Source organism: Apis cerana, linkage group LG9 (genome assembly GCF_029169275.1).
Source record: "Apis cerana isolate GH-2021 linkage group LG9, AcerK_1.0, whole genome shotgun sequence".
Taxonomy (NCBI): Eukaryota; Metazoa; Arthropoda; class Insecta; order Hymenoptera; family Apidae; genus Apis; species Apis cerana.
The window spans coordinates 6,621,177-6,634,613 of record NC_083860.1 but is presented as its reverse complement, the minus strand read 5'-3'; the positions used below and the strand labels follow the sequence as shown (position 1 = coordinate 6,634,613).

Here is a 13,437-nt window from a genome sequence, read left to right as displayed (position 1 = left end):
CTACTTCTCCCCTAATTATTAACCATTGTCTACTAAGAATAGTTCGAACTTTCCTTCTGGCTGATTATTTTTGTTATCCACAATCGCACATCAAACATTGCAATTGTATGCCAATTATCTCACGACCGAGAGTGTGAAAACGATAACGTGGTCCGTACTTTGAGCAACGGTCGTGGAAGTTTACACCGAGGCTTTATAGATCAGACTTTTTGCTCGATATTTCACAAGCTGTCAAAAATTCTCTCGTCCGCCCCATCGTTCGACCATTATCTCCCATTATCTGCCATTTTTTTTTAATCGTGCTATAACGACAATATTTCGATTCGAAACTTTCATTTTTTTTTTCCAAAATGGATCCGTGCAATGGATAACGCCATTGATGGACTTATTTCGTGATAGAAACTGGAAATTAGAAGGGAAAAGATTGTTCGAGAAATTTTTATGCAACGATATCTTTCCTTTTGATTTCGATGATCAATCAATTGATGCATCGATCGATGAATTTTCGAGGAACAAATTAGAATCGTAGAATGTTTCTTTCGTTTGGATTTAATGAAATTTTTATTTACGTATGTATTGTTGTATTATTATTTCGAGCATGTTTGGAATACGTGTATTTGGAAGTTGCTGCATAACGTTTTTCTTTTTATTTTTTTTCCTTTTTTGTAAAACAAATATGTTATTTATTCAGCTTGTTTCATTACAATTATTCAGTAAAAAAACAAAACGGACAACGAAATTACAACGAACTTACTTCGATGAAAACCGGAGATTAGAAAAGTTTTTTGATATTTATCGAGAAAAAATTCTTCGTCTTCTTTATAGTACAAATAATCGATCATCGCGATGGAACGATTTCGCGATACTTTCTACTTCTTTTTTAATTTCAATTGTTAATCGAATAAATAATAAAAATAAGCCACGAACATCTCGTGGCTTAAGTATATTATTAAGAAAATCACAGTGAAGGAACTTTTAAGAGGGAACAGCGTCTCCATGTTCTTCTCTATGTTCACTGTTCGGTCCATGTAGATTTATTGCGGCCATATTTTTTCGACTTGTAATAAGATTTCCCTTGACCGCCCGAATAATTCTCTTTTGAAGGGGACCTACGTGTCGATAACGCGGAAGAAGTTTCTGATGCGCGCGTGTCCGAGGAATTCTTTTTCAAAGGAGAATCACGAGATTTCGGTAATGTGCTTGCTTCTGACGTTTCTGAACAACTCTTTTTCGAAGAAGAATCACGAGATTTCGGTAATGTAGTTGCTTCTGACGTTTCTGAACTCTCTTTCGAAGGAGAATCACGAGATTTCGGTAATGTAGTTGCTTCTGACGTTTCTGAACTCTCTTTCGAAGGAGAATCACGAGATTTCGGTACTGTGATTGCTTTTGATGTTTCTGAACTCTCTTTCGAAGGAGAATCACGAGATTTCGGTACTGTGATTGCTTTTGATGTTTCTGAACTCTCTTTCGAAGGAGAATCACGAGATTTCGCTAATATAGTTGCTTCTGACGTTTCTGAACTCTCTTTCGAAGGAGAATCACGAGATTCCGATAGTGTGATTGCTTTTGATGTTTCTGAACTCTCTTTCGAAGGAGAATCACGAGATTCCGATAGTATGATTGCTTCTGACGTTTCTGAACAACTCTCTTTCGAAAGGGAATCACGAGATTTCGGTAGTGTGATTGCTTCTGATGTTTCTGAACAACTTTCTTTCGAAGGGGAATTACGAGATTTCGGTAGTGTGATTGCTTCTGGTGTTTCTGAACAACTCTGTTTAGAAGGGGAATTGCGAGATTTCGGCAACGTGCTTATCTCTGTTTGAGTTTGAGTTTTCGAGGGACTCTCTTTCGAGGGAGAGCTACGAGTTTTCGGTGACGTGGAAACTTCTGACGCGCAACATTCCGAGGAATTCCCTTTTAAGGGAGAGCTACGAGATTTCGGCGATGTGCAGACTTCCGAGAAATTCTGTTTTGAGGGAGAGCTATCAGATTTCTGTAAGGTGCAAGCTTCTGTTGCAGTGTCACAGGTCTCTTTTGAAGTTTTCTTCTCTTCGATATCTTCTGGGGCTGAGCTTGGTTCTGAAACTGTCGGGTTTATTCGATGTCAGGTTTATTTAATTTTAATTAGTTACAACTGATATTTTGTCGATATTACAGTTTGATTATATTCAGGATTAAATTTTCATCGAGTTGGTTTCAAGATGGGTTGAATTGATTTCGACACAAAAATAATAATAATAAATTATCGTTAAATTGAAATACCTGTGGACGATTGTTGCAACGCAGAATTTATTTCTCCATTGACGAAGTCTTTGATCATATTGCTCGCCTTTTCCACCGCTGATTCTAAAAAGAACAAAAATTTGTTAGATAAATCTTTTATTCAAATTTGTTTTATCAATTCGCATTGCACATTTAAACTACGTATTGACTTTTAATAAATTAAAAGCACAAATTTACACAAACAAACAAATTGCCACTTAACTTGTCGAAATCCAATTTCTCTAAGGGATTCTTCCTTAATTACGAACACGAAAAATACAAACAACCAAACAAACAAACTATTCTTTACACAAGATGGAACTACTTTTGCATCGATGTTGCGTTCTCAACATATTTTTTTCTTCGTATAATTTCTTTGTTGTTCCAAGATCTTTCGACTTCAAACTTGCTCGAATTCATATGCAAAAATTCGTAGCAAAAAATCCTGGAACATCATGGGAGTACACGTGTATTTCCAATTTCTTAATAAATAAAAACGTCTTAGGATTAGGCTGTCGAGAAGACATGGTCGACGAGATACATTTTCACATTTCACATATATCTTTATCACATGTATCTTTATTCTGATCATTCAATTTTTATTCCGATTTTATTCAATTTTTGTCTGACACGGGATCGAGCCTCGGCTGGAAGAACGGTTTACCAGAACGATCGCCTCGATGGGAAGTGCAATTGTTCCGGTGAACCACTCGGCCAGCCGATAGCCGTGGCTCGTCGCGTAAAGTCGTTTCGTAGTCCTCGTCGAATTCCTTTGCCGACGAATACACGGACTCACCAGAACTGTCCACGCCCTCGAATTTCCCGCCATCCTTCGTTTCCTTGTCCTTCATCGATTTCGCTATCTGCAATTTCTAAATAGAAAGAACACGTATTGTATAAAGTGTTGAGAAAGAGACAAAAACTTATTAAGTGTTTAATAAGTTTAATTAATGGCCGATCGTTAATGCGTTAATCACGAGACAGAAATTTTTCATCTGTGTACTTCTTTTTTGAGTGAATTATATATCAAGTATATATATGCATGTATAAATATTGTTAAAAATATTTTTCATTGAGAGTACTCGATGGAGTATCTTATTGACAAAGAATAATTCTCGAGAGCAAAATGATTAAAAATGTACTTGTTAATAATTTTTTTGCACTAGATAGTGTAAATGGATGATTCTTTAATTGGTGGTAATCTTGAAAAACTAGGTCGAAAATAAATATATCGGTATTTTGTAAATTAAGATTAATTAACGAATTAAGATTTTTACTTGTTTGTTGTATTGGGTAATGGAGATAAAAAGATAGGATACATTCGCATGTGATAAATTTTATTGCTTTTAATTTTAAATTATTAAAAATATTTGAATGTCATATTCTATATAGATTACACAGCTTTTTATAATCACTCTTCCAATATGCAAAACATATCTATTTTTAAAGAATTGTTTATATTACAAACAGATTTCGAATTTTATTATTTAAGATCAAATTCAAACATCGATGAAAAATATTTATTTATATTTTATTAATGATCTATGCTGTTTCTTGTGATAAGATAATTACATGCAATAATTTTTTCTCTTAAAATAATGTACGTAAAAATTACGTATATCATGTATATTTATATGCGATCAACTACGCATATGAATTTATCTCCATCATTTCCAGAGCTATTGACGTATATTTATCAAATTTTTTTTTTTCATTTCTAATTGCTTTCTTGCACATTTATTATACATTTATGCGCAAATCGCAAATTTTTGTTCTGTATTTTTTCTTCTTTTTAATTTTCTTTTTCTACCCAACTACCAATCTATCCAATCTATCCAATTACTTTTAAAAAATGTTATTTATACATATATCTATAAAAGGAAAATATTTAAATTTCTAAATATTAAGAAAAAACAAACGAAATTATTTTTAAAGGATTTTGATCAAAAATCAAATTTTATTGAAATTTTCCAAGATATTTCAATATTGTTGTTTATTTGTTATAATTTTATTCCATACTACGACTCTATTTAAATCTAATAAAAATATTCTAGATCACATCATTTAATTAAAATCATTGTCAAATTACATAGTTATATAAAGTAAAAAAATAAAAAAGAATTAGAATCAATTGAAGTCAATTTTTAAAAATTCCTCACGTTTCATATCCACATTAAACACGAAAGACATAACGAAAACATGATTATTACGTATATTAATTTTACCAGAGACATTAGCTGGTATGTATCATCCTTCAAGAATTTGCAAGCTTCCCTCTGGATCTCGGTCGTCTCGTTAAATGATATCTCCTTGTCCACGTCGTTCTCGCTGCTCCCTGTGCTTGACTCCATCGAACAATCGGCAATCTGGAAAAATCGTCGAATCGCAAAATTTTTTTAAAAAAATTCTCACACTCAACATTTTCTTCAATAACAATTCTTTGATGACGAACTTCTGCTTCAAAGAGAAAGATACGTACAGATACACATTACATTCGATTTTGAATTTTTTAAAAATCAATCTTTTAATATTACTCACGTTGAAATCAGAATCGTCCGTGCTGTTCTCCATTGCTAATCTTTCGAGTTTTGTACGAAGTGTCTCGTTATCCGACCCATCGGAACTTTCATCATCTAAAATCTGGGAGAATTTGCGTTTCATTTCGTGGAGTACAGGACTACCGACAGATTCCGTGGTCGATTTCTCTTCTGGTGTTGCTATCTGCGATTTCATTCAAATCTTGAGTATCTAAAGTATCTTTCAATCAATATGAATAATAATAATTGACAATGATAACATATTAAGTATCGTTAATTTGTGTTAATAGAAACATTGAAAATTACACATTTGAGTTGTACGTTTTTTTTGTTTTCTTTTTCTTTTTTTTTTAAATACTTGCTACGCACACAATTGTGAAGAATTACAAAATGAATTGCTTAGGTAATTGAAGACAAACAATAACCGTATACATAATTAATAATCTTCAAACGACTACTTAATTGCAATTGAAAATATTCATACTATAAATAATTATAAATAGATGGAACGGAATAATGATGAAAAAATTGAAATGTCGAGAAATTATCCCTAATTAAATTTGAAATATCGTGGAAATGATTAATAATTTATTAAAAAGAATTACCGTGTCGAAATCCATTTGACCTACACGAATTTTCATCGGGGGTGGCGAGGGGGATGATTTAGACGTATCCAAACAAGACAAAGTCGACAGAGTCAATCTGATGGATCTGATCAAAGCCTTCTTGGCCTCGATCATTGTCAACCTCTTGTCCTATATCCATCACCGAGACTATTATCGTGCTAATTTTAATTATGTGTCTAAAGGCTAACCGAGTTGAAAAAAAAAGAGCGTCTACTCTTTCATTGAGCTCTACGTATAAATAAAGTCGATTACTGAATCTTTAAAATACTTGACAATTATTAAATATCATTAATAATAATAATAATAATAATTATTATTATTATATAATAGATTAAGCCATTCTTCATTTTTCTTCATTATTTTAATTAATCTCGACTATTATATTTTTATATTGTAAAAATAAGAAATTTTAAATTTTTTGTTATATATTTTATTTTCTATAAAATAAATTTTCTTTAAAAAATTACCATTTTCTTTTTTTTTTTTTTTGCCAATTTGACAAATTGATTCGCTATTTAATATAAATTTAGTTTAAATTAATTTCATTTTAATTGATCGTGAATTAAAAAGATCGTTGAATGCAACGCAACTCAGCGAAAGAGTATAAGAGTACTATTAAAATCATGCAAATACACGATTAAAATAAAAAAATTTACCTAATGCTAATTTCAATAATAATTGTTTATAAGTAGTTAGAAGGAATATAATTTTTTAAAATACGTGCATGTATAAAATTTTTTGCTAATACTACATAGGACATGGGAAAACAAATATTAATGAAGAGATATTATAAAAATACATGCAATTAGAATTACAAAGAGTCGATTTACCTTGGCACATGTTATTCTGCGCCTCGCTTTTATTGCCTTTACATTTATTGCTCTTAATCGTCTGCGAGTTTTTTGCACAAATTTTACCTGGAACAGATTTTTTTTTTCATATTAAATTTTAATTGCACAAATTTTACATCTTTTATTTTTCTATACGATTCGTATATAAAAAAAAATAGAATTAAAATATAATATTTTTTGGTAAAATAAAAAATAAAATTTAATACGTTTTGTAATAATTTATCGTTGAATCTATCGTATGAAAAAGAATATATTGAAAAGTTTGTAATTTAATTAAAATATTTTCGATATTACGACGTTAAAATATAAGAAATAACGTAGCATACCATTCCACTTGGTCGGATTTGTGGATAGCCTAAAATAAAAGCACCCAGGTTGAGCCCACATCTGATGATTCGAAGTATCACTAATCCTGGCAGAAAGAAAAGCCATGGCAAAGGTCTCACGAGCTCTATTCTCCCAAATACTTTACCATTCTCCTCTGTTGTTCGCCATGAAGATAACAAAAAGATAACAAAATGGATTTAAATCAAACGAATTAATTTTCAAATTTTTAAAATCAAATGGTTAAAAATTAATTTAAATGTGACTTATTATTAGATTATTAACGAGTTGAAATAATTTTTAAAAATTATTCAAACGTACCAGCCGCTATTTCATGAGCAGGTAAGCTCCATTGCGTGGATTTTTCCACGACCCACAAAAACGAGTCGATAAATTTAAACAATGCCTGGCCTATGGAAGTCTGCGACACGGTGATAATCACGGATTCTATCCATCCTGTAATTCCTTCTGCTTCTTTCCTGGATGTTGTCTGAAGGAAATAGGGAATGAAATTATTTTCTTTATTTTTTTTCGATTTCTTTCTGTTTATCGCACATAGTGATGCCCATTACTTACAGCTACCGAATTTCTTTCATTCTCCATGGCTAAATTTAATCTGAAAATCGTTAATAAAATTCATCATTGAATAAAATTATCTTAATTTTAAAGAATCGAAAGAATAGAAATTTTCATTTTTACATTGTATAAAAGGATCAAATATTCATCACCAACAATACTATGTTAATTTATGCAGAGTATTGTTAAACAATTAGTAAAAATTTTTTTTCTGTCGATAATTATTTGACATTTGACTCATTCTCTAAATCTCTTGGAAACTACAATTTTTTAATATATTCCTCAGCAATGAATATCTATTAATTTTAAATACACGATATATTATTTTTAACTTCTTAACTCATACATTATTTTTATCTTTCATTTTGTACCTTTTACCTTCTAGTTTTACATTTTTTTTTTATATCTTTTATTTCAGTAAATCTTTTCTCTATATATTATATCTTATTATGCATATATGCTCACATTCCACAAATACGTATCTACTCATGTACAAAATAAAATATAGCAAACAATCAAATAAATTATCATCGACAAAGAAATAAGTCGTAAATTATATATTTTCAATTCCACTGAAACAACTCGATAATTTCGAAATATTCACAATAATTCGATCGTTTGAAAGCACAATAAACACACAATTTTCAAGTTATCTCGAAATTATCGTCACTTATAATATAAACGAAGCGTCATTAAAGAAACATTAATTAAACGATGTTAACAGGTTTGTTAAACAGGCTGCAAAATATTGATCTTGTTATACCAATATTTCGAAAGAAGAAATAAAATGATTTATACTTTTGCCTTAAACTTTCGTGACAAAGACACGTTTTCATATAACACGGAATCACTAATAACATTTTCGAATTTGTTTCTGGAAATGTGGATGGGTTCACTTGGATGAAATCCTCTTTCATTAATCCATAATGAGACGGTAATAAATAAACAATAAGAAATGCAACAGTGATAATTCGCTATCTGGAAGGCATGACCTCGCACTATCGCGAAAAGAACTCACAGACTGCCATGAGTTGGAAGATTCGATATTTCGTAGTGAGAAATAAAAAAAAAAGCAACCCTTTGTCGTTTACTTAGTAATATAATAGATTTTAATATAATTTATTTTTCGTCTTTCTTTTACGATCCTGTTTAATAACGGAAAATTCGATACTTTGTTGAAAATGCTTTGTTCAATAATAATGTAAATTTTAATACAATTTATTTTTATCATAGAATTTTTTTCCTTTTTAGAAAAGAAAAGAGGACAAAATTTTTGGAAGATTCGATATTTCGTGATGAGAAATAAAAGGAAAATCCTTTGTCATTTCGCTTAGTAATAGAATAAATTTTAATCTAATTTATTTCTCGTCGCGAAAATTCATGACATTTTTATAGATGAAAAAAATTTGGGATAGAATTTTTATAATGAAATCTATTCAAAAAAATGTAAATATTAAAAATATTAATTCGTTAACTGACATAATATAATACCGATATTGTTATTTCTTTTGTTATAATTTAAATATGTTTATTTAAATTGAAGAGGGCAACTGAAATGTCAAAATATAATACAATACAAGTATTACAAATATAATATAATAGAAATAATGAGTTATGTCTACATCATTGTATGTAATATTCAAGTATATATAATCTTCAAGTAAATATTAGATTTTCCTGAAAATTCTTAGAAATATTCTTTTTTTTTTAACGATGATTCATTCAATTAAACTTCAATGAATGATTTTTTAAAATAATTGTAAACTATTTTAAATAGAAATATTTAGATTAACACTTAACATTTTTTATCTTAATTATTATTTTCTTCGTGATTTAATTTCTAATTTTACTTATTCATGTTTATATATACAATATTAAATAAACTTTTCCTTTCTTTAATTTAAACATTGATTTTCTATAGTTTGAATTTTGTTTAATCAGAGCAAAGAAATTTTGTTATTTTTATTTCTTGAGAATTCATTAAATTTTAGAGAAATTTTTCCTAAATAAAAAAATATGTTATTTTTCCTTGTATATTTGTGCTTATAATAATGAATGATTAAATTGTTAGTTTGTATATTTAATATTACGAAGAGTTACTACAGAAAAAACACGATATCATGAATCTCAAGGTTGATTTGAAAACTAAGATCTAATAATTATCGCAAATAAATTAGCATTAGTATTAATATACTAAATATTAATACAATAACAAATAGATAAAATAAACTTTGAAAAACTTAGATACATACGATGATATTATAAAAGATTAACTAATAAATTTTTAATCTTTATAAAGATACTTCATTAAGTTTCATAAAATTATGAAATTTAAATAGAAGAAATAATAAGGAAGAAACCTAAGATTTAACATAGAAATTGATTGAAAATAAAATTGTAAATCGAAAATTTATTTATTAACAAAAATATATTTAAAATCAAGGCCATAATCTTGAAATAAAAATCACATATCTTTTTTTTTTAATGATCTAACATGATTTGCTTTCTGTTGAAATTTTTCAATACTGATACATCATTATGGCACCAATCGCGTGAAATTTTTCTCATCGAAGTCTCGGCGAATAAACAATAAAAAAAACGATAATTTTGCTATCAAGAAAGCATGACCTGCTATTATTCATCATTGTACGACAAAATTCCCATAAAAGAATATAAAATAAAAATGTTCAAAAATGTAATGAAAAAAATAATTCGATAACGAGAGTTACGAGGGTAAGCAAACGATTATTTCTTCGGATTATTGAGGAAAAAAAGAGAGTAGAAAAATGATCTTTAAAAGAGGAAATATAAAATACGATATCATGGTTGAATATTGTTATATAATTTTATTATTTCTTTTATTGCTCCTTATTATTATTATTATTAAAAAATTCTTATTACTTTCAATCAATTCATTATTAACTTTTTTATATAATTAATCATTATTGAATTATTATTCAATTTTTGATTCTTATAATTGAAAAAAAAAAATTCTGAGAATGTTTTTATATTATTAAATATAAGTATTTTAATGATTATAGTCACTATCTACATAGAGATCAATCCATTGATTTCTTTATTTCTTTCTTCAATTAAAAATTTATAATCTGAAGAAATTCCAGTATTTGTAATACATATACATATTACATTAAATATTTATATTACAATATATATGTAAATATATTACTATATACATCTACATATATATATATATATATATCTTTTATGTTACTATATAATGATTTTTTTTTGTTTAAATTTTAAGTCTACATTTGTTTTATAAGAAACTAATATGTAAATTATATTATATATTAATTATATTTTAGGATAACAATATCCTACACGATATTTATTATTTTTCATAGTTTGTATTTATTATTGAAACGAATATCTATTATTAATTGATAAAAATTATTATTTTAATATTATATATAACTATCGTTTTTGTGATTCATTACTATTAATTCCAGAAACATTTACCAGAAAGATAAAATACAAAGAAATTATTTATTAATATAATTAAATAATAATATACTTAAAGCAATTACGGGGATGTAAATGTACACATAGATAAACATAAATATAAACATAAACATTAGCTCATCACAGATAAATTTAATTCTTTTGATCTTGTAATTCAAAATTTATTAATTTATTATTTCTAACTATTAGAGAAAATAATTATTTAAAAATTATTTCATTTATAATGTTTTAAAATTCATAAAAACATATTTATCTATTTATTTATTTAAATAATAATTTTATAAATTATCAAAAAAATAAATTCAACTCTCTTATCTCTTTGAAATTTTTCATATTTTTTTTACATCTAAATATAATTTATAGATTGACAAATAGTTAACGATTAAATTTAACGATTAAATTATACGTAGAAAATGGTAATGAAACTCACCAAACAATAAACCATGAGGCAAAGTAACTTCCATCAACGCTGTTCGCCAAGCGACTACACAAGGAAGTCTCTCAGAATCCCGTTTTTCTGTTGTTTAGGTCGTCGAGGACAGAATATATTAAACGGTTACCAAATCGAAACGAATCATATGAATTCGAAATTCTCTCTATTCGAAAAATGAAATACATAAATCATAATAATTTATTGAAATAATCATTTAATAAAAATCATTTACATTGATTATTATTAAAATTCGATATTGTAAAAATATTATCTTCGATTATTTTAAATATTGGCATTAAAAAAATGAAAAAAATTCACTTAAAAATCTCTTTGTCACATAGAAAAAATCAATATTAAATTTGTTAAAGTGATTAATTTTTGTAACAAAAAACGATAAAAAAAAAAGAAAAGAAAGAAAAACATGATCAGAATCGATAATTTCGATAATTTCTCGATTCTTAAAGCAATTTTTATTCATGAAAGACATGCAAGGAATCAGAGAATATCGAATAAAAAAATGAATTAAACAATTCAATATAAAATCATTCTTAGTCAATTACTAAAATTAAAAAATAAAAAAAAGGAAAAAAATAAATAGCTACGATTATTTTTAAACGTAAGACAAAACTATCCCTTACTCTCAATTCTAATCAAGTTCAAACTTAATAAATACATTAAATTGTCATTATTAAAAAAAATAATTATTCTTCCAATCTCGTCAAAAGCCCAAAATAAAATTTACCTCAACGATAAACATATCTAGGCTTAATCAACATTAACATCCAACTTTATACCCTATTCGATCCAAATCACTTCAATCCATCATCCACAAAAGCCTCGCAAACGAGGGTTGAAAGACGATCGACTCGCGACTGGCGCACGCCATCGACTTGGATCACCAACAAGATGACCGCAGATCATTTTCATAAAAAATCGCTTTTACGTAACCTCAAGGTTCTCACTTCCTACCGTAACCGCGAGAAAATCGAACAGAACGACAAATCGAGTAAAACTTATCGAGTTTCCAACAGAAGTTTATACATATATACATATATATATATACTGTAATATACATATATACTGTAGCGAATCTTACCTGCTTCAAAAATGGCGGCGGTCGAACGCCGGATGGTTCCTCCACAGGACTCTTCCTTCGCCCCTTTCACGTCACTTGCCGCCTCCTTATGGCCGATTTTCCTTCCTATATCTTCTTCACGCGAGGAGAAACGATCGCGACACGCACGATCCACCACGGACGACGATCCACTGGAATTCTATTCACGATGGAGGATCATCATCCGCCGGAACCTTTGGCCCGAGTCGTATCTTTTTCGTGATCACGCGCGCTGATCAGGCCAAAGAATTCGTCAGTTTCCGCCGTTTTCGTGAATTTGCACGAAATAAACGAAGCTCGGTTACTTCGGCACCGATGTTGATGTTCTGATGCAACGCGGATGGATGGTGGTTGATCCGTGTGTAGATCGAGGAACGGTTGAAATGGACGTTGAAAGAGATTGAAGATCACATATTGTTTGATGAACTTCCTTGAATTTGTGCGTAATTTGGTCGTGATGATTTTGGAAAAAGATTTTGTGGATGGTTGGAATTGTCCTTTGATTTTTTTGAAGAGGAGTATGATGTATGATTCGTTCTTTAAATTGGAAATGTAAGAGTATTTGGAAAAGGAAAGGAAATAGATAAGAGTTTAGTGAAAATTTTATGAGATTAATTCGTTTGTACATTTTTCTATTATAAATGGTGTTTTTCAATTTATCGAGAAATTTTTTTTAATCGAATTAATATTAAAATGTATATCGAAGAAAGTAAAGATAGGAATACAGAAGTAATCTCTTGAATTGATAACTTTCTGAATGAACTTATTTCGTCAAGTTATATATTTATAAATATGTAATTTTAAAATATGATACGTGAAAACTCTTAATCCTAATCATTGATGAAGGATACCTGAGAAAAAAGAGTAATTAATATCTTTTTTATTTTATTTATTATAATTCTGTTATTAATACCTACGAATTTTCATTTTTCACAATGAATATTTCAAGAAAATCCAAAGATAACGATAAAAAATTATCTCAAAGTGTTTTTTGTTGATTTGCATCGTATTTATATTTCTTTTACATGGATTCTTTATTCACTTTACAAAATACTCTCATTTCTTTATATTCTTTTAAAGTTTAATATTATAAACATTAAAATCAGCCTTATAAAATTGTAGCAAAAGTGGTAAATGTTTAACTGAAATGTAACATGAAGGAACAATTAATTGCAATAAATTAAAAACACATAAATCTACATATTATAATATAATAATACAAAATTTG

General features: G+C 28.3%; 1 protein-coding gene and 1 long non-coding RNA gene across 8 annotated transcripts in view; one reads left to right on the top strand and one right to left on the bottom strand.

Annotated features, from left to right (window-relative positions):
• LOC114576831 (uncharacterized) overlaps window positions 1-13,437 on the top strand; it is a 187,376-nt gene that overhangs the window by 57,666 nt on the left and 116,273 nt on the right. The gene's annotated exons all lie outside the window — the stretch shown is intronic.
• Window positions 534-13,088, bottom strand: LOC108000487 (dentin sialophosphoprotein-like). 7 transcript variants are annotated; one of them, XM_017061046.3, is made up of 11 exons: window positions 12,192-13,088; window positions 7,180-7,219; window positions 6,925-7,093; window positions 6,606-6,760; window positions 6,259-6,345; window positions 5,408-5,557; window positions 4,804-4,986; window positions 4,491-4,631; window positions 3,062-3,137; window positions 2,266-2,349; window positions 534-2,088 (listed from the first exon to the last, which is right to left on the bottom strand). In XM_017061046.3, exons 2-11 carry the CDS (start codon window positions 7,204-7,206, stop codon window positions 1,013-1,015), a joined length of 2,148 nt encoding a protein of 715 aa, XP_016916535.2. In that variant the 5' UTR covers window positions 7,207-7,219; window positions 12,192-13,088; the 3' UTR covers window positions 534-1,012. The 7 variants fall into 7 exon arrangements, with proteins under 7 accessions (XP_016916535.2, XP_061935222.1, XP_061935223.1 ...); XM_062079238.1 differs by lacking the exons at window positions 7,180-7,219; window positions 12,192-13,088 and adding exons at window positions 11,093-11,258; window positions 11,838-12,068; XM_062079239.1 differs by lacking the exons at window positions 7,180-7,219; window positions 12,192-13,088 and adding exons at window positions 11,093-11,179; window positions 11,838-12,068.

Coding starts and splice junctions, on each gene's coding strand:
- LOC108000487 (XM_017061216.3), bottom strand. CDS start 8,096: ATGAAAGAGGATTTCATCCAAGTGAACCCATCCACATTTCCAGAAACA. Junction 2,350..3,061: donor CGAGGGCGTGGACAGTTCTG/GTGAGTCCGTGT, acceptor TGTTCTTTTTAG/AATCAGCGGTGGAAAAGGCG. Junction 2,089..2,265: donor GTTGCAACAATCGTCCACAG/GTATTTCAATTT, acceptor TAAACCCGACAG/TTTCAGAACCAAGCTCAGCC.